This window comes from Tenrec ecaudatus, chromosome 4, assembly GCF_050624435.1.
Source record: "Tenrec ecaudatus isolate mTenEca1 chromosome 4, mTenEca1.hap1, whole genome shotgun sequence".
NCBI lineage: Eukaryota > Metazoa > Chordata > Mammalia > Afrosoricida > Tenrecidae > Tenrec > Tenrec ecaudatus.
Genome location: NC_134533.1, coordinates 56,298,314 through 56,319,627, shown reverse-complemented (window position 1 = coordinate 56,319,627; position 21,314 = coordinate 56,298,314). Strand labels below are relative to the sequence as shown.

The window sequence follows — 21,314 nt, the reverse complement described above, 5'->3', positions numbered from 1 at the left end:
TCAGAATGTTATACAGGTACTTTTATCTTGTACTTATCACACTGTCCATTAAAAAAACAGAAACTGTGAAACAGTATCCAAGATATGTGACAGTAGGAAGGCACCCAGAGTCACAATACCAGTGTGATAATTTTACTAGGATGCTAAAAAGGTAATCTTATATTTAAGCAATTGTCTTGTGAAATATGTAAAAATAATTTTATTAATCTTCAGGTACATTTATTGTGTGCTTTGCTTCAAGCTAAGGGGCCTTGGTGACATCATGATAACCACAAGGTTGGTGGTTCAAAACCAGCAGCTGCTCCTCAGGAGAAAATATGCTCTTATAAATATGTGCAGCTTTGGAAAGACACCCTGTACTGCATATCCCTATGATTCAGAAGGAACTCAGTCAACTCAGTGAGCTTGGTTAGATTCATCTGGCTCAGGCTCCACCCTCCTCTCTAGAGTTGGGTGGGGTCCTCTGTCAGAAGCAGTTTAAAGAAAAAATTTACCATCTTCAGGAAACCCTCAAGAACTGACCACCACCGCCCATCACGAACGATGTTGGGTTTTTGCATTCAAACTACAAGGCTTATTTTTTTGTTTTCTTTTTTTGGGGTGGGGGGGTGTACAGTCCCTAAAATAAGTTTATCCTGCACTGATCTCCCCTCAACAAACCACCACAATGAGTACACAAGAACCACCTTGTGATACCAGATCGACTTTATTCCAGCACCTGCAGCTCTACGGGGTACGCTTGATAAACGTCCTGGGACCGTTGTACACATTCCGTAAAGTGACAACCGTGCGACACCACTTAGTATCTCAACATCAGGAAACAGACTTTCGAATTGTTTAAACACAATCCACAAAATTTTAAAAATGAAATCAGAAGCCATCCACAGTTACACTCATGGACTAAGAAATGTTTACGTGTGACATCTGACAGAGCGGGCATAATGAGAGTGATGTCAGGTTCTCCTCCTGGGCACTGGCCTCCATTGGGAAGCTTTCTTCAGTGGGTGTGTGACTGGCCAAAGGCAGGTACAACCAGGACCAGGACCGCGAGCCAAGTTCCACCATAGTCTCTGTAGCTTCCACATATTGGTTTCTGTCTTTGTCAGTTAAAAGTGAACAGTGAGAATTAAATACTTATCTTTACATATACACAAGGTATGCTGAGAAAGCATATTTGCTTACAAACATATAAAAATACTTGTTAACTAGTTTGATAAGAAAATAATGTATAAAAGTATATAGCAAAAACATTAATCATCTCTGACCCTGGAAAGATCAATTCCATATTTTATATTACATCAAACAAAAAGCCATTTTAGTTGGATTGAACCCCTTACCCAGAAATACTTGAGAAGGACGACGAGACACAAATTATTTGATTTTTACCTTCAACATGGCTATGAAGAGCTAAATTTTTTAAAAGGGAGAAGAACAAAGTGTTTAAGAGTCCAGAGTCAGTTCAAATATTTGGCCACATAGAATATCATTGCCTTCGAGAAGAAAAGCATAAAGAACGGCTTTTTATTCCATAAACACAACAGGCATTTGGGGCTTGGGCCACTGGAACACAGAAGTTGTAGCATCCAGTAAGATCTGAGATGTCTCACTTTTAGAAATTCAATACAGTGTTTTACGAGTGTAGTTGTATCAAAAATTTATAGGGTGGGCAAAAATTCACATTTAAAAACAACCAACTTAAAAAAACCACCCCCCTATGTTTCTATGTAGAGTAGCAGTAAGCAATGAAATTCCAGAAGTTAAGAATTATTTCACAACCTATGACTTCAGCTTGGCAAACAGTTTAGGTTCCAAAACTGACTCATCTCTATTAAAATGTAAGCCCTTAAAGAAAGTGTGTGTGTGTGTGTGTGTGCGTGTACGCGCACACACTTGCTTTACATATTGTAAAGGAATCAGATCATCTTAAAGCAGCCTTAGTGTTTCCTTTAAATGTGTCTGGGAAATGACCATCGTATTTATTTCACAGGAGGATTAGCCAGCTTCTTGGTCTAAGGCTAATGTGGTGATCATCAGTGGGCTTGCTTGTCTGAGGTTAGAAAGGGGCCAGCACGACGTAAACTGGAAGGAGAGAAGTCGAGGGGGATTTTCCTGGCAGTTGGTAGCTAAAACTGGTGGGATTCTTAGAAAATGACACAATGGCAGCCTTTCTTGTCCTTCTCTTTCCGCGTTGGTTCTGGCGAAGGAGGACATTCTTGCTCCTGAAATTTCCTGTAACAGAGGAGGGGAGAGATCTAAATATAAGTACCTTCTTGGCAATCTACGGTTACAAAGGCAGGCTATTTTTGAACACCTCTAGTTTTAAGTGCATATGCTTGACAATGCTACACTTTATAGTATATTCAAACACATTTCAGTCTCCCCTCCACCACCACCCCCACCCCCACCCAAAACATGCACACACAAAAAGAGAAAGAACTTCGGGGTTGCTTGGCTTCTGACCAAAAGGTCAGTGGTTCAAACCCACCCGGAAGCATCTTAAGACACAGGCCAGCCTGGCGACCTCCTTCTGAAAGGTCACAGCCTCAATGGGTGGAGGCTCCGCCGGAGTCAGAACCAGCTCCGGGGCACTAACAATTAGGGAGCTTCCCAAGGAGGCTGCATCGCGGCACTGAACGGCAGGGCGTGCTGCTCCTAGCCCCGTGGCCGCTAAGCCAGGATGAGGGAAGCCAGTTCTTTTAGGAAGAATAATGGAACCCCTGTCACCGCTACTGCGAGGACCGAAGAGCTTGTTACATTGAACTACCTAAGAGTCACAGTATAAAAGGCCACTACACACCTACCTCCACTCCCGCCTAAGGGTCAAAAGCAAGGGCAAAACGTATCAAAGGGGCAGTTAAGGAACACTGGGGTTCCAGCTATCAGTGGTTTAAAACCGGGACGGGATTTTTAATAAACTATGAAAACCAAAACATCTGCTGCCTTTCCTGCTGGTCTCTCTCCAGAAACACTGTGCCAGCGGCAAAGGGATCCAAAACTCCAAGTGGCCCACAGCGCAGGCACTGGTGCACCTTAAATGTGAAGCCTCCCCGGGCTCCCTCCTCTCACAGGCTGTCCAGTGCTCTAACTAGCTGGAAACCACAACCGATCGCCAGAGGCCAGTGAGAATCAGGCCACCAACATTCAAAGTAACCAAGTCAAAACTACCCCGTAAGGCAACTCAGTCTTTCTCACCTTGTCATCTCGCTCACATATAAAGGTTTGTATAATAAGCCTGGGAGAGCCGTGCGGCCCCGCTAGCTTCCTGGAACCAAGGAATTCTTCCTGAAGCACGGGTGTTCCCTGGACCATCTAACGGGAAATAGGGTGTGGCCTGGAACCTACGGGGGGGACTGCTCCAGGTTGAAAAGCAAGGACACTGCCTTTAGAATTAAAGACTGAGATTCAAGGACACTGGCTTTAGAATTCGAGAGACTGAGATTCAAGCCCCGTCTCTGCTACGTAATGTGTCCAAAGCTTGAACAAGTTATTCAACCTCTTCGTCACTCGGCTTTCTCGTCTCAGGGTGAAGATAAAAAAACAGCCTTTAGCTTCTGTGGTGGTGGTGAGAACTGAATGCAACAATGCGGGCGCTGCACTTCCCACACACAGGACTTGGCACCGGCCACCACTCAAATGACCGCTGCTGGCACCACTACCACCGGACCAGACCCCTTCGGAAGCTCATACTTCTTTTCGAGATCCCCATGGCTACCTTCGACTACAATATAGTCAATGAGACTCCATACATAAAAAGAGTCCAGAATACAGTACGCACTCCCCAGAGAATGTTAACACATCAGCTGTACCCACCCCCTAGAAGGGACTTGCTACGGAGAACAATCTCATCCAGCCTCCCCTTCCTTCCTGTCAAGGTTTCAGGGGAATGTCTCTCTCGGGTGTTTCGGTCCATGGCTTTGATGCTACGTTCGAATACGACGAGCCGAAATTCGCTTCCAGAAGGTGTTCTGCTTACCTTATCACCCGGACAAGTTCGTGGAAAGCTTGGTCGACATTCATCCTAATCTTGGCAGAAGCTTCCATGTATGTTACCTTCAGCTGCCGTGCTAGCTGCTGCCCTTCTTCCTGCGTCACCTGAAATCCCAGAAGAGCAGAGTTGTGTTGAGGGACAGTATGAACCTGACATTAGCTCCGTCTCCCCTTCACCTTTTTATATGTGTAGAAAGACTGAATCTCGCACCTTCCCCCGAGAAGCAGGTTTTTCAGGTATTGAGTCCTAAGGTCAACAGTGAAGTGTTTGCTCCCTTCCAGTATTTCAGAGACACAGCCCTCCTAGCTGCAACTGGAATTCATTACCATCTTCATCTTTGTCTATCTATCTGGAATATGTTTTTCTCCTCTAGCCAGATTTGTGGCAAAAGCAAATTTTCAGATTCCCTCTTTACAGATGGTTTTAAGCAACAGCATTATTCTTGTGCTTGGGGCTCACGGAGTTCCTTGAATGTGTACATTTATAGTTTTCAACATATTTGGAAAGTTTGGGGCCATTTCTTGTTGATCCTAGCAGGCCTATTTTTCACCTCGGACACTACAGGATTCATTTCTGCAAGTGTGGTTCGGATGCTTTTCCATCTTCCACATGTGCGCTTAACGGAGCCACTCTTTCTTCCAGCTTCCTGAACATGGCAAAGGTAACTAGAACTGTCTTAATGTCTTTGTCCATTATCTGCATCATCTGCCACTGCTAGCCGTTCGTATTGACCGGTTTCTCTGCTTTGAGTGGGTTGTGCACGCCCTGCTTCTTTACAAGTCTGGTAATTCCAGAGGAGACACCTGCGCACCGGATTTTCACCTAATGAGTACAAGATAGTTGATATTCCTGTAGATATTGCCGAGCTTTCTCCAGAAATGCAGTTACCTGTAAACAGTTTAACCCTTTCCAGCCGTACTTTTTTGACTCGTGTTTATTCCAAGGACTGATATCTCCCCACTAAACCCAAAAACAAATGCATTGCCATCGAGTCAATTCTGACTCAAAGGACTGAGTAGAACAGTGCCCTTCCAAGCCTGTGTGTCTTTGCAGAGGCAAACCGCCCCATCTCTTTCCTGCAAAGCAGCTGGTTCAGAACACTGACCACTGACCTTTCAATTGGCAGCTAAGCACTTAACCAGTGCGCCACCAGGGCTTTTGCCCTCCCACTGGGACAAAATCCTTCTGAGTACACTACCCAGTACTCCAAGAACTCTGGTTGAATGGGACAGGATTATTGTAGTATTGTCATTGTAGTATTGTTGTTCTTATCGGAGCTCTGGGTTATTGCTCTCTCTAGTTCCCTCTGGTGGTTTATTATCCATTATCCCAATGTAGTTTCCCTCTCCAAACCCACTCCCACAATTCAGCCACTTCAGCACAGTCAGTTATTGCATTAATGCATCTATTTCTAAGGCCACTTTCCAAGTTCATGTCCCAAAGAGCGGCAGACAAATTCTACAGAGGATTAGTATTGTCAAGTTTATGACTTTTAAAATGTAACGTCTCTCTACAGAATAACTGTATGTTATTTTATATGGACCGTAAGGACGATAGATTTGGATTATAAATCAATCAAATCAGGAGAGCAAATTAACACATAAGAGCTTTTCACAGATTGACCAATTCAGAAAGAATGATTAACAAATGCTGACATGAGAAGTGTTCTCTATTCTGTAACAACTCTGCTCTCCTCCAGCCTACACTCTCAATTTGTTTCATCCAACTTAACTTCTTCAAGACTCGTGTCTTCAGTCTTCGTAACAGTTTTGATGCTGTTTTAAAGCTCCCAGCACACCCCACTGGCTACCACATTCAAAATTCTTAACATAACCTCAGTTTAATTTTTGGCTTTGTTTATCTTCTGTGCTATTACAAGATGCCAATTGATGGCACAGCACTTAATGAACACATGTTAAGTACATGGAGCACCACCAATTAAATAAACATTTCTTGAAGGACAAGAAAAGATGACATCTAGGGGAAAAAATAAATTCTGAAATATGCCGTAAGAATTGTGGAATTTCCTTTTGCTCAATTATGTGCCCTCCCCCCACAAAGTACCTTATCTCACCTGTCACATACAATATAATTAAACTTGAGAAAAAAGGCAAATGACCTATCTTCATACTAAACAGTACCATTGTTATGGTCACTCAAATGTTTCTTTGATCTATTTTTAAAGTATGGTTTCATATCAATGTCTTCCAGGAATCAAGGTTAGCAAAGCTGGTGCACCCATTTCTGGTCCAGACTAACCACCTATAAAGCTGCCTTTAAGCTCATTGATGTAGCATCATGTCAGTGAACAAGTAGAGACCGATGTGCCATCACCAAATGAACAAAAAAGGGCACCACAGAACACAAAGTCACAGCACAGTAAAGCCAGAGTCGAAATACTGAAAACTATACAAATGTTCCCCGGAGGTTCCTGAACCCAAAGAACTGAATTTTATAAAAGTATGAGTTAGTAAGTCTGATCCCTATCCAGAAAGTTTTTGTTCTAATTTTAAAAAGAAAAGGAAAACAAATAAATAAACAATCGAACAACACAGATGCTGTTGAGAGCGTTCTGACTCATGGCGACCCCAGGTGTGTTGGTATAAATGAGTGTGTTCTCAATGGCCCGTTTTCAGGCACAGAGCGCCAGTCCTTTCTTCCAAGGAACCTCCCAGGGTGCTCCAACCTCCAACTTTTGGGTTAGTCTCCTCTCCCCATGGCGGTGCACAATGCCAAAATACAAAAAAAATTGAAATGAGGAAATTCAAAGCAAAACAAAAAACAAATGAGAATAAGTGAGCCTTTAACGAAATACTAGGAGTCTTTTCTTGAAATTACTGGTGTTAAAGATAGCCAATGTGAAGAATTAACAGAAAACCCAGTCATTAGTAAGACACTAAAAATCTATTAACAGTATCACTTAAATCAAAATCATTCCCTAAAGGAAGGTAATTTAGTATGAACACTGAATTAGAGATTTCTAGATAATGTGCACACTACAGGGACCCGATGTACAACAGGACAAAACACCGCCTGGTCCTGTGCTGCCTTCACGATAATGCTTGTCATGTTGGAGCCCGTTGCTGCGGTCACTCTGTCAAGTCATCTGGTTGAGGAGCTTGCTCTTGTTCACAGACGTTACTGGACCAAGCATGATGTCACCATGGCCACGGTATGTGAGACAAATCTTACCAATCTCTTCTAAGGGGCACTTTGGCTGTGCATCTCCAGGACAGATGTGTTTGTTCTTGGCAGTTCATGGTACTTTCAATATTCTTTGCCGGCACCTTAATTCAAATGCATCGATTCTTCTGTGACCATCCTCACAGTCCAGCTTTTGCAGGCATCGGAGTTGACTGGAATCCCCACAGCGTGTGCCAGGTGCATCTGAGTCCTCAAAGTGACATCCTGGCTCTTAGGCACGTGGAAGAGGTCTGGGGCAGACCTGTCCTCCAACACAGTACACATCATTTGATTCTTTCTATCATGTGATCACCAACTTTGCTCCAGTCACCAGCGCCACAATTTCCACTACTGTTTCTTCCGCTTTCTTTCCAACTTTCGTATTCCAATCTCCAGTAATTATCCATCTATGCATGCATTTTGAGTGCATGTTTGATAAGTGTCAGATTGAAGAAATTGGTAAAATTCTTCAATTTCTTCATCATGGTGGCTGGTGAGTGTGATAGTTAGGTTTTTTTGTGCCAACATGGCACCTGTAAGAAGGTGTGGGTGGAGTTTAGCCTGAGAATCAGGTCTCAGCTTGTTGATCTCCTTTGGAGGTACGAGCAGATATAAATGGTTCTTGGGAAGCCAGCACCCCCCTCTCTCTTTCTCTCTTCCTGAACCTTCCTGGCTTGGCAAGTGACGCAGAGATCTACCAGAACCCTGAAGATGAGTCCACTACCATTGCATCAGCACGACCTTCAACACACTGGTCTATATACTACCCCTGCATTTTGCATCATTACATGTGGCTGTGTATGTCTGAAGAGGGACTTACAGACTGGTATCGGACTTTTGGACTTGAGTTGGGCTGGGCTGGGATGTTTTCCTGATAAATAAAGCTTCTTGATATAAAACTTTCACATATGTAAGTATCATTGGATTAGTTTCTCTAGTCAACCCGCCATAACACAGTCCGTAAACTGCATGATGGTTGCATTAGCTGGATTTCCTTATAGGTGTGCAGGTGTCATCCTGTGGCACACTGCACTGCACTTCCAGTTGGATCTTGCAGTGTTCTATGTGACAATGAATGCGAAACCATTCTTCTTGAATTTACTATTTTGGGCACAGTGATTCATATGACGGACTCAAAATGGCCAATATCTGTCCATTTCAACCCATTAAGGCCTAGAGTGTCAATGTGTATTGCATCTCATTTCACTTTTGATGACTTCTAATTTCCTAGATTCATATTTCCACATTCTGATTACTAATGGATGTTTGCAGATAGTTCTTCTCATTTTGAGTCATGTGCCACCAGCAAATGCAGGTCTAGAAGGCTTCGCTCCATCCACTCATTAAAGTAGACGCTACTGTAAGGAGGCAGTTCATCTTCCGGAACACCAGCTGACAATGTTCGGCTGCTATTTATACGGCTGACAAAGGCTAACCCCTCCAAAGCGGACAGGCCGCTCCTTCTCGATAGCCTGCCCTTAGTCTGGAAGCTCAGGGAAGCCTGTTGTTCTACTGGTATTGGAAATACTGCTGCCATAGCTGTCAGTGTCACAGCGACACGAGTCACCACAGCATGACAAACTGGGCAGCTTTTAGAGTTGTCTGAAGATTCTGTATAAAGCTATGTAAAAACATAGTTTCCACTTCTGTTTTCTTACCTACTGTGACCGAAGTCTAGTATGCCAAACACAGCTATGTACATTTAAGTGGCATGTGGCACAGTTTGTTTGGGGTAAGGGGGATGGGCGACACTCTCAATTGTTGCATTACATACAACTGTTCACTTGCAAAATCAAAACAACTGATTCCTTGACAGCTAGGTTCCTTCTCACCTGTCTTTGATGATCCAGGTCAGCTTTATTACCAATTAAAATCATGGGGAACTCATCACGATCCTTGACTCTGAGGATTTGTCTTTGAAATTTATAGATTTCTTCAAAACTAAAACAAGACAGTAACAGCAACAACAAAAAAAAAGAATCAATCAATTTGGTCACAAGGAATCTGATTTCATCCAGGGCCCATGCTCTACTTAAACCCAAACCAAACCCACTGCCACTGAGCTGATGCTAACTCTGAGTGACCATACTCAGAGTTTCTGAGACTGTAGACCTTTACTGGAGCAGACAGCCTCGTCTTTCTCCCATGCACCAGGCCATTGGGTTTGAACCTCTGACCCTGTGGTTAGCAGCCTAACACCCAAACAACAGCGCTCCTTATGTCCTTCCTGGGTAGTCCTTTATTACTGTTCCTTTCATACAAATACGAAGAAGTCCAAATTGAATAACAAAGCAATGTCGACATGACCAGTGGGTCGAGAGTTTACTCGCAGTACGCACCTGCCTCGATCCGTCACTGAAAAGACCAGCAGGAAGCCCTCGCCAGTCCTCATGTACTGCTCTCGCATGGCTCCGAACTCCTCTTGTCCTGCTGTATCCAGAACTGAGGAAAGAGAACACAAACGGAACTGTGGCTGGGTTCACCGACTAGATCACAGTGGGGCGCTCCAGGGAACAGCCCACTGCAGCCAGCAGAGGCGGCGTTCTCGGCTCAGCTAGTTTCGGTCCTAAGTCGCAGACAAAAACATCCTCCTGGCAGCAGGGTCAGAGCTGCTCTTCATGAGGACAGGCAGCTGTCTAGTGCTTTGAACATCTGAGCACGTCAAGCTGGGTTAGAAGTATCAAACCCATCGGGCAGATGGAGTCAGACAACCCTGTTAAGGCCTTGGGGTGCATTTTCCTCTCCAAAAATACCCAAACCAAAACAAGACAACTTACACACAAACCATCCAAGCTGCTGCCCGTAAAGTTGAGAAAGTTTGGTTTTCGCCCCCCAATGCCACACTTCAAGTACAGGTGCTAAGAATCTGTCTCTATCTCTATAAATGAGAGAGGTGTACAAGCAATAGAACGTGTTGGCTTTCTTGTGTGCGGAGGGGGAGGGGGCTGTGTGGGATGCTCACATAGTTACAAAGGATAGAAAAGGAAAAGCAGAAAAAGCGGAGACCTAGCACGCTCTTTGCATGTGTCCTAATGAGCATGTTACGAAGGCAAGTCATTGCTGTGGTTGCTTTACTTTTCATTCACCAGCCACATAAGGTGGCCCGGCAGGTAGATGCTCCCTTCCAAACTAATGAGATAGGCTAATGTTTAAGATCATCTAACATTCCAATGACTTAAGTCAGCAAAATCGCACTCTTTAATACAGATAAGGAAATAGCCAAATAAGAGAGGGCAACTTACTGTCCAGCCGGGCCGCTCTGTCATCTATCACACACTGCTTTGTGTAGGAATCTTCAATGGTTGGATCATAATCTGTTACAAAGTAGGACTGGAAGACAAATGACCTCATGTTAAAAATCTGCATTCACCTGCCATCCACACACGAATGCAACTTTGTTTACCCAATCCCACTGCTACAGAAGGCATAGGCTGTTTTCATTCCAGGAAGGTTTATTAAAAGATAAGGAAGACGCATCAGTGAACGTGTGAGTTTGAGATCGCTGCAAGTGGGGGAAAAAATCCCAAAATTATATTTCTTGATTATTCTGTACAAAATACAAATCTCCACCGAGTAAAGTCTCCCGAGAGCTTTCCAAGTAGGGAGAAGAGAGTTAAGTCTTTCTGGGTTTCAGATCTGAAATATGCAAAAAGATTGCAGATATGAACCTATTTATGCCAAAGAAATCTAGATCACAAATTTCAGAAAAACTAGGGCGAGGGGAAACAGCGTCACCCCTCACGGCTACGTGAATTTAAACCAAGGAATCGGCAACCATTCTCAATTTACAAAAAAATTCTAAGTCGCTTGAAACAGACAACAAAAGAACAGCGTAAAAATCCTGCCCGCCCTCAACCCCTTTCCCCCTAAAGAGAGTAGAGAGCCCCTTCACCTTCCCATGTCAGTAACCTGCATGTGACAATGAAGAAACAGCACTGGGGGACTTCCCCTTTCCCCCTAAAGAGAGTAGAGAGCCCCTTCACCTTCCCATGTCAGTAACTTGCATGTGACAATAAAGAAACAGTACTGGGGGACTTTATTCATTTACAGATCTTAATACTCTTATTCTTTTTTTATAAATACTTTATTCTCTCCCCTCTTGACAGTAACAATGAGATATAATTGAATTTAACAAGTATTGGACCAAGAGAGATCCAAATGAATACAAATGATCTGTTTTCTTTGTTGTTGTGACGGCTGTTGTATTCTTATTGATAATTTTAGGCTTTGGTGCAAAGTGTAAAAGGGGAAGCAGGACCGCAGGAGGGCACACGAACTAGCTGGCATCATCCTTGTTCTAAGCGTCTCCTTCCCTGGCCTCTGGGCTAACTTCCTCCAAGCCCAGTTCTCACGGGCTCATGGTGACATGCACGGGGGGGGGGGGGGGGGGAGGCTTGGAGGAAGAATGCTGCTGCTAATGCTGCTGCAAGGTGCTGTTCTTCAAGCAAGGGCTCCCGGCAGCTAGACCTGTGGCTGGTGCTACACACACCGCATCCTCGAAGGGGAGCCCCAGGCACGGACCCACACAAACACCAGAGGCTACTCAGAAGCAGGCTCACTCAGTGGGACAGGTAAGGGACCACTGGCTTTAGGGTGTGCAGGCAGAAGTATGTCGTGGTCTGCTGGCTAGCACAACCGTAGGTAAAACTTTATTATTATTTTTAGGGACACTTCCACATTGTAATTTATATTTGGGGATTATTTTTTAATCGCAGAACTCAGCACCCATAATCTTAGTTTTTTTGTGTGTGTGTGGTTCCACTTAAATACAGGGTTTATCAGACAAAATTTATAAAAATAAATATTTACTAAGAGGTGCTTTTAAAAGAAACCCCTATCACCAATTTGAAATAAAAAGGTATGGAAACAATCCCATCCATGTTAGAAAAACCTTATTCACTGGCAACAAGACCCTTCGTACCCACTTCAAATGGCAGCCGTGCACAAGGCAAGGCTGTTCATACTTTTGCTAAAACATGAGTTCAACTCCCAGCCATCGAGACTGAGGCCGAGCACTTACAGGAGTAGAAAGTCTCACCGTTCTCCCTCGGGCAGCTGGTGGTTTGGGTCTCTTGACCCTGCAGCGGCAGCCCAACATAACCATTACAACACCAGGGCTCCATTTTACAGGAGTGTTCCAAGATGTGCTGCTTTACAGCAATTTAAGACTTTCTGCCATGTCGCTACCTTGAAGAATCTGTTTTGCTAGTACTTTGCTGGCTGAGCTGCCCCGATCCCACTTTGTCGAAAACCATAATGCATGTACACATATTAAATGTAATCTTACTGGAATTATTTCACCCTGAGGGTTATCTTGCTTTGAGAGAATGAATGAATTGTGAGAGTGGATTAAGACATTAACACATGTAGGCAATTATTGCTTTAAACAACTTTTAGGCCCATTAAAATACATTGTTATTCCTTTTAGTGGCTATGATAGTATCCTATTTTCTCTGACTGTATTGGCTTTTGAGATAGAGTCTTAATGCTACACGAACGTTGCCACTTTGCTAACAATGGCATGAATTTAGTCTTCTTCTTGTTCTCAGAAGATTTTGGGAAACTTAGATCTACATCTAATCTCCGCTCCCATGGCGTGTCTGTGGAGATCGATCACTGCCTTTGTCTACATGTGGATTTTAAAGCGCCGTCCTCACCTCCCAAGGTGTCACCTTCAGAAACCTCCCACTAGGGCCCAGTCACTGAATCTTTCCTCACATCATTGTAATAAACCACAGGTATGAAAACATCTAAAACGAGCATGTACCATGTACAGGTACACAAACATAACCTCATCTCCCACTGCATAGCATTCTTGTTACTTGATGGTGCTACTGCCTTGTCTCCACTCACCGCGACCCTACCTCCAACAGAATCAAACACAGTGCAGGTCTGGTGCCAACCTCCTGCCCATTCCTAGATCCGACCCCACTGTCACAGGCATGGTGCCAATCCATCTCACCAAGGACCCTCTTTTGTCAGTGATTCTCCACTTTACTAAATGTCGTACCCCTTTTCCTCTCCTAAAGAAGTGCTGGGGGCATAGCGGGTTACACATTGGATTGGTTGCTAACTGCCACGGTTAGCAGTTCGAAGCCACCAGCCACTTCTCGGGAGAAAATCATTGGTACTTCTACCCTGACCTGTAGGGACACGGTGAAGCAGAATCAACCCTGGGAAAGTGAGTTTGGTCTATCCTGATAACATACCCAAGTCTGTGAGTCAAGGTCGCACCGACCTTACTTCTGAAGAACACGGTAGCTATCACCTCAACTCTGCCAACCCCCTGGCTCAAATGCGTCAGTTCCTCTGAGATCTTCCTTATTCATCACTCAACTCCCACATTCAGGAGCCAACTGAAACTACCATGGTTTGGGCCAGTGCTCAAAGCGGGAGAGCAGGAGGTAGGGAAGAGGAGGTACTTTCCTGGTATCCCGTGAAAGGAGGCAGTACGTGGGACCCTAGCCAGGAGATCAGGGGAACAGCCCCTTTTCAAAGGTCAAGATGCCTTCCAAGAAGGCCAAGTGGACTTTGGTCTTTTTAAGGTTGTTAGATGCTGTGGAGGAGCCCTGGTGGCGTAGTGGTTATGGGTTGACTGGGATCTTCAAGGTCCACAGTTCAAAACCATCAGCCGCTCCGTAAGAGAAAGATGGGCTTTCTACTCCCATAAACAGCTACAGTCTCGGAAAGCCACAGGGGCAGTTCTACTATGAGAACTATGAGTCCCCGTGACTTTGATGACAGTGAGTTTGTTTTTGTTTTATGGGGGGGAGGGGTTGTTTGTTTGTTTAAATATTGTGGGGCAAGTTTAAGGTTAGGGAAGTTTCCATTCAGATGAGGCACCTACACTCCTATTTCTCCTGATAAAACCTTATATGAATCAAGTTCAATCTGAATAAAGCCACTAATAACTTGAGTATTATCCTGTAGTCACTCAAGATAACCCAAGACATGCAATTGCACAACTTTGGGTTGTCTCTGAAGCTCAGTGTTTTCCCATCCACAGAAGCTGCCTAAAGGCAGTAAAGAAAGGGGAAGGGAAGAAAAAGTGACACAATTGCACTGTGGGTAGCAATGACAACCACGTTGGGGATGGGCAAAGCTGTAGTTCCCAAGCACGGCCACTGGGTGGTGCCTGGTCAGCACATCAGGAGGAGACTTCCCAGGGAAGGAGCGAACTGCAAGCTCAGACAGGCAAGGGAGAGGAGGCTGATGCTCCAGCACCCCTGACCCCTGGCGGTGGAACACAAATGGTAGGGCATTTCTGAGAAATTCTCAGAAGAGAATCTCTGAGGTTCTCGGGAGTTCTCCAATAGGATGTATGGAACTAGGGCGGGGGGGGGGGGGCAGGGAGGAGGAGGAAACACTGGAAACAAGAGTGGGAAAGTCTTGATAATGACAGAGTCTAGGGAACAGGTGTCAGTGCCCGGGTGCTGTTCGCTTTACTCCTGCACATACCTGAAATTAACACCAACCTTCAGAAAACGGGGCACCTCACCTCAAATGCAAACTCACTCACGGCACAGGTCGATTCTGAGCCGTACTAACTGCTTCTGTGGGCTCCTGAGACTAACTCTTTGCAGGCAGAGAGAGCCTCGTCTTTGTCCTATGGAGTGGCTACTGGTTTCCAACGGCTGACCCTGAGGTTACTGGCCCAATGTGTGACCCCTGTGCCACCAGGCCCCCTTCGCAGCACCTGAGGACCACAAACAAAATCCAGGGGATGGAGACATGGACCATCTAACCTTAAGCTCTCCTCTCGCTCTGCTCAAGGCCAACTGACCTAGACTGCAATGTCCTCTTTGTTTTCCTATCTATCCATGTCCAAAAACACCACACATATTGTTTTTCTTTTTATATTGGGAGCTCTTAAAGCTCTCATCACAATCCATACATATATCCATTGTGTCAAGCACATCTGTACATGTTGTCATCTTTTTCAAAACATTTTCTTTCTACTTGAGCCCCTGGCATCAGCTCATTTTTATCCACCCCCCCCCATGTCCCCTTGATAATTTAGAATTCCTTTTTGTCATGTCTCACACCAACCGATGTCTCATTTCACCCACTTTTCTGCTGTCCATTCCCCTGGGGGGGGGCGGGGGGGCATACATGGATCACTATGATTGGTTCCTCCTCCCCCCCCCATCCTTATCCTCCTAGTATCTCTGCTACCCTTATTGGTCCTGAGGGGTTTATCTGTTCTAGATTCTGTGTTTCGAGCTCTTATCTGTACCAGTATACATGTTCTGGTCTGGTCTAGCCAGATTTGTAAGATAGAATTAGGGTCATGGGGGGGGGGGGGTAGGGCGGCAGGGGAAGCATTAAAGAACTAGAGGAAGGTTGTGTGTTTCATCGGTGTTATACTGCACCATGACTGGCTCATCTCTTCCTTGTGGGCGTTCTGACAGGGGGATGTCCAATTGACTATTGATGGGCTTTGGGTCTCCACTCTGCCCTCCCTCTCATTTCCATTGATATTTGTTTGTTTGCTTTGTTTTGGGTCTTTGATGCCTGATACCTCTCCCCACTCTACCCCTATGCCCTCCTCGCCGTCAATTTTAGGTCACTTATTCTTCCCTTGTCCCTGGGTTTGTTGGCACCCCCCTCCTTTTCCCCCCATCTTCCCCCCAATACACATATTTACAATGCACTTAAGAGTATTATTTTAATTGGCCTATTCTCCCCTTGCCCCTCAACTCCAAAAATATATAAACTGCAAGTCATGGGCAGATTCCAGACTAAAATCAGTTTCAAGGTGTGTTCTCATATTACTACACTGCTACCTCTGCAGTCGGGGGACCTCAAACTCTGTGCTTCCAGTCCTGCTCCGCGGCGCCCACAGACACAAGGTGAAAGCCCCCACAGCAGTCACTGAGCAGGGATAGGGAGTGAGTGTGTGTGCGTGTTTTCAAGCCCACCCCCCACCCTACAGAAGGATGTGGCAGTCTGCTTCTGAAGAGCACGCGACACTGAGACAGCTGGCTCCGTCAATGTGGTCACCGTGGACTAGAATTGACTCAACTGCAGGGGCTTGATGGGTTTATGCATATTACAGGGGACTTCAAAAGTTTCTGAAAGAAAGAAAAAAAAGAACGGAAAAACAATGGCATTTCCCACGAACTTTTGTATGCATGTGTATTTATGTGCTCAAAAGCACTGCCATCGAGCAGACGCTGACTCCCGATGGCCCTGCAGGACACAAATGCCCCTGGGAGCTTCAAAGGCCATCACTGTTTACAGGAGTAGAAAGCCCAATCTCTCCTGCGATGCTGCCAGTGGTTTCGAGCTGCTGAGTTTGCAGTTAGCAGCCCAATGTACAACCACTACACCGCCAGGCCTCCCAAAGTAACAAGCCCCCTCCCTTTAGACCCATTTTAAAGATATTTCAGCTAAAAAAATGTGAAGGGGAAATGAATCCACCTGGATTAAGCCCCTGCTGAATCCCCTCTGACCATGGACCAGGGGTGTGAAGAGCCTTGTTAACATGCAGAGTACATTGGAAAGTGAATTGCTACAGAGGCACTTAGACGAAAATTTACCACCCTGTCATTTGATCTCCCTTATGATCCATTTAAATTTGTTCTAGTTTTAAAATATTTTCTCTTTGACTGAGTGTTTTATCTGTTTTACCTAGGTGTTAGTTTTTCGTTTGGTTTTTAGTGTTTTTCTGTAAATGGAATGCCGGGCAGGTAAACCTGCAGAGCTCGGAGCTGGCTCAGTGGGGTTTGGTATGGGAAGGTGGGGGCGGGGTGGGGCATGGGACTACTAACAATGAGTACAAGAATGAAGATGTCCTAAAACCGTGGTGAAGACGGTGCACCTCTTCTCGATGGGCCTGAAATCCGGAATTGCATGATGGGGAAATTAACATGCCAATAAAACTGTTGGACATAAATAAAATGGTTGCTAGATCAAAACAAAAGCAAAACAAAACAGCAAACCCACTGCCAGGAAGCAGACTCAGATGCATGGTGACCGGACAGAACAGAGCAGAAATGTCTCACAGGGTTTCTGAGGCTGTGAATCTTCAGGGCCCGGCTGCCTCATCTTTCTCGTCAGAATGGCTGGTGGGCGGGTTCAAATCGTTTAACAGTGCCAAAGAACATGGAGCTCCAGTGGTTGGGGAACTTCACACTGAGCTGCTCACCACAGGGTCAGCGGTTTGAACTCACCCACCACTGCACAGTGAGATAAGCCCTCTGCTCCTGTGACGATATACAGTCTCAGAAACCCAGGGGGCTAGTTCTACTCTGTCCTTTAGACTCACTGTGCGCCTTTAGACTCACTGAGTTTGGTGGGCTTTAGAGAAGGGTGGCACGATCAATTTAAGATTCCCCCTTCTATGCAAGTCCTTGGAATGGGGGGCGATTTGACACTTCCTGTTCTAGCCTCAGGCTTCAGGGCTTCATAGATTAGTGGTCCAGTGAAATTAACAGACAAAGAACAAGGCAAGCTGCAGAAAATGTTGTTAGCGCGCTGGCAAAATGGAAAGCAGCCCGGGCTGCCAGAACGAACCAGTCTGTCTTGGGAGAAGTACAGTCAGGATGCTCCTTAGAAACGAGGGTGGCAGGACCTGCTGTCCGGAGAGACCAGTCCCTGGAGAGGGACACCGTGCTTGGTAACGTCGCGGGGCAGAGGGACAGGGGAAGAGGATCCTCACTGCGATGAGCGGGCAGAGGGGCTGAAGCCATGGGTTCCAACAGGAGGTCCATCGCGGGGATGGCTCGGAACCGGGCAGTGTTCTGTTCTGTTGTACGACAGGGTGTCTGCGAGGCGGCAGCACCTGGATGGCACCTAACCAACAGCAGCAACCCGACCCGAGGCTGTTGGCAAGCCCACTGCCGTGACCGTGACGCCGGGTCTGGGGGCTAGGAACTGAGTCCCCAGACCGCATCCAAGGGCTCGGTGAGCTGCCCCCACCCGTAGCTTCATTTTCTGAAAGGAGAGTGGGCAAATTCCTCCGGTAACACTAGAGATGATCGCAGTGACTCCGCGCGGGCAGCTGGGAGCCACGGCGGGCTCTTCCTTGTGTCACATTGTCACAGCAGCTGTCAGGTCACAGAGAACCTTTGTTCCCTGAAACACCCTCCTTGCCTCGAGTGTCAAATGTTTCCAGCGTCGATATTCCTTCGCTCAAGTGCTATGTCCTCGCCCCTTCATCCCCTCTAATCTGCACCACTGCAGATGTCTCCATCCTTTCCCCATCCTGCGAGGTGGGAGAGACAGCGACTGCAAATCACGGCTTGGTTTCTTTCTAACACACAGTGGTGAGCTTTTCCACCCACGTTGCTGCCAACTTCAGACTGCCTAGTGTCACCATGCGCCTCTTGGGCGACTGACGCACAATGCCAGCCTCGTGCAGGGTAATTCGGTTCCAAATGACGGGGCCTGGCAAAGGAACCAGCCAGAGCACAGGAGGAAGCCAACTGACATGCTGGCGCTTCTATGACAGAGGTCTGCTGCTACGTCAGCTGCTGGGTCCTCACCGCCCCCAAGGAAATCTCCTTCTAAGCTGGGGTTCTGTCCAGACTGCAAGGCCTACTGTCCACATGCAGTCTGGGCCAGTACTCACTCCAACTTCTAATCTTTGGGGCAGAGCCACCCGGCTCTAGAAGGAACAGGGGAAGGAATTAGAATTCAGCATCCTGTTCCAGAGTGCAGAGCCAGGCCCAAACCAAGATTTCTATGTAGGAAAGGCTAATCTGTGGGCAGGTACCCCATAGCCCCGCAACTTCCTCACCCTGCTTTCCCCTGGCTTTAGCCTCCTGAAGACATTCCAGGAACACATGCAGCCACCTCTCTCTCACTGCACTTTCCACTCCCACATTCAGCAAAGTCCCCCACAAGCACTAGAAAGGGTGTCGCTCTGACTTGAGTAGACTGCAGTATGAGAAGGGGCACCCCAGCCCTCCCACAGATGTTGGGGTGCTTTGATATAAAGCACGGTTATGGATGGGAGCTTGTCTTTAAAGTGGAATGTTTGGCAAAAGGAAAGCTTCAGACTTCTGGAAAGAAAAATCACTCAAAGGCAAGGGCGGGGGTAGTGGGGGTGGGGGTGCCGGCGGTCTGACCCCCATTCCATGGCACAGGCTCCTCTTCTAGCGGAGCGAGCTTGTTCTCGCACCTTGTATCTTTCCAAATGTCCAGTCTTCAGAGACTTCTACAACTCAACAAGAACGTACAAAACGAATCCACCACGAGGGGTGGAGGTGGGGGGGGATAAGATCTGAATTTCCAGTTTGCAATACCAGCAAAGTTTAAAGGCGCCAACAAGACAGCGGATCCCTGCAATGACTACAGACTGTTCCTATATACAAACCGCTTGTAGGCAAGACAAAACCAAACGCACTGCCCTTGAGTGGATGCAGACCCAGCGTGACCCTAAAGGACAGGGCAGAACTACCGCTGTGCGTTTCCAAGACTGCAAACTCTTTGCAGGAGCAGAAAGCCTCATCCTTCTCCTGCAGAGCGACTGGTGGTTCCACACTGCTGACCTTGCATACAGCAGCCCAACGAGTAATCACAACGCCACCAGGGCCACACAGGCTTAATCTCGATAGTGCCTTCATAGCAACCTACTTACTCCTCCACCACCCACATACACAAGTTATTTGCAAGCAAAACCAGTTTAACTGTGGCTTTGCCTACGTATGAACTATTTATAGGTAATATAGGCGTACCAACTCAGACCCTATCAACATAACAACATACTCATCCTTAAGAATTGGCATGTCATTTAGAAGCTATCAAACAATAACAAGTCCATGGCTTCTTCCATGTTCCATGGTGAAAGTTCATTCCCCTTGCTGGACTGCTGAATAAGTTTGCCCTCCTGCCTACATTCCCCCAATTACTGTGTTCTATTTCAATAGATAACATACAACACCAAGATGAGGCTTCAAAAAGGAAAAGGATTTGCTTTTTTTTTTTTTAACACAAGGATGAGGAGAGGCACAGGCAGAAGAAATCAACAGAGGCCCATGCTGGTCTCTCTGTGCCTGATATGGTCACATACAGCATGATCCATCAGTGAACACCCCGGAGCGGCCTCAGGGGGATTTCCAGTCTTGATTGAACTTTGCCCTCCTAAGGAACTTCCACAAACACCCTCTTCCCTCCCATACCCACCGCCACCTTGGAGGACCTCTCGTGGGGCCGCCCTAACTGCTCTGCTTCCATCAGCAAGGTCAGCAATTCAAACACACTGGCAGCTGCGCTGGGGAAGAAACTGTGTGATCTGTTCCCATAAAGATGACAGCCTAGGAAGCCGGCCGGGGCATGTCCGCGTCCTGAGCAGTGTAGTATTTCCAAAGGTCAGTCGTGGAACAGCACACATTTCACTATTTAGTGACACACCAGTGTATGCATGTGAAGGAGCATTGGGGCTAAGACAAACAAGGCCATCAACATCAACATGTACAAGATTTGGGGTGAATGTCGGTTTTCATTTTTCCTGGGCATGTACCAAGGAAAAGAATCAATATGACAACTTCCCTGTGTTCAAGAAATACTTCATGCTTAAAATCAGGAAGGTGTGCGCTGAGGTTGTGCTCTTTCACCAAGCTTATTCAACCTGTATGCTGGGCAGATCATCTGAGAGGCTTGATTGATGAGGGAAAGCACGGCACCTGGATGGGAAGACAGCTCACTGACAAGCCAGCAACATGCATATGACACAACCGTGCTGGCCAAGCGCCCACAGGGCTTGCAGCACTGCCCAGAGCTCAAAGGCTTCAGCCTGACGCAGTTCAAGGTGAAGGATGAGGCCAAGAGACAACATCATGATAAACAGGAAAGGTTGAAGTCATCAAAGATTTCATTTTGCTAGGCTCTACAATCAACACTCCTGGAAGCAGCAGTCAAGAAATTAAAGTATTAAAAGAAGAAAAAGAAAGAAATCAAAGCAGAGATTGCATGGGGGCAAATCTACACAAAATTCATGCAAAGCGTTAAAGAGCAAAGATGTCACTCTGAGGAGCAGGTGTGTCTGAACCAAGTGACCCGAACCAGGGCATGTCAATTGCTTACTAGGCTTGTTAACTCTGGACAATAAACCGATGCACGTGAATGAGAAGTGCTGGCCAAGAACCCCTTTTCTGAGCGGTCGCAGGCTTACAAACTCTCTGGGGAGCAGTCCTAC

General features: G+C 46.2%; 1 protein-coding gene across 1 annotated transcript in view; it reads right to left on the bottom strand.

Annotated features, from left to right (window-relative positions):
• Window positions 1-687: 687 nt before the first annotated feature.
• The window catches only part of RRAS2 (RAS related 2), a 60,783-nt gene continuing 40,156 nt past the window's right edge, over window positions 688-21,314 (bottom strand). The window contains exons 2-6 of the mRNA XM_075546021.1: window positions 10,414-10,501; window positions 9,511-9,613; window positions 9,004-9,112; window positions 3,974-4,092; window positions 688-2,229 (exon numbers count right to left, since the gene is read on the bottom strand). Of these exons, the coding sequence (XP_075402136.1) occupies window positions 2,142-2,229; window positions 3,974-4,092; window positions 9,004-9,112; window positions 9,511-9,613; window positions 10,414-10,501 (507 nt within the window). The 3' untranslated portion in view covers window positions 688-2,141. The remainder of the gene's footprint in view (window positions 2,230-3,973; window positions 4,093-9,003; window positions 9,113-9,510; window positions 9,614-10,413; window positions 10,502-21,314) is intronic.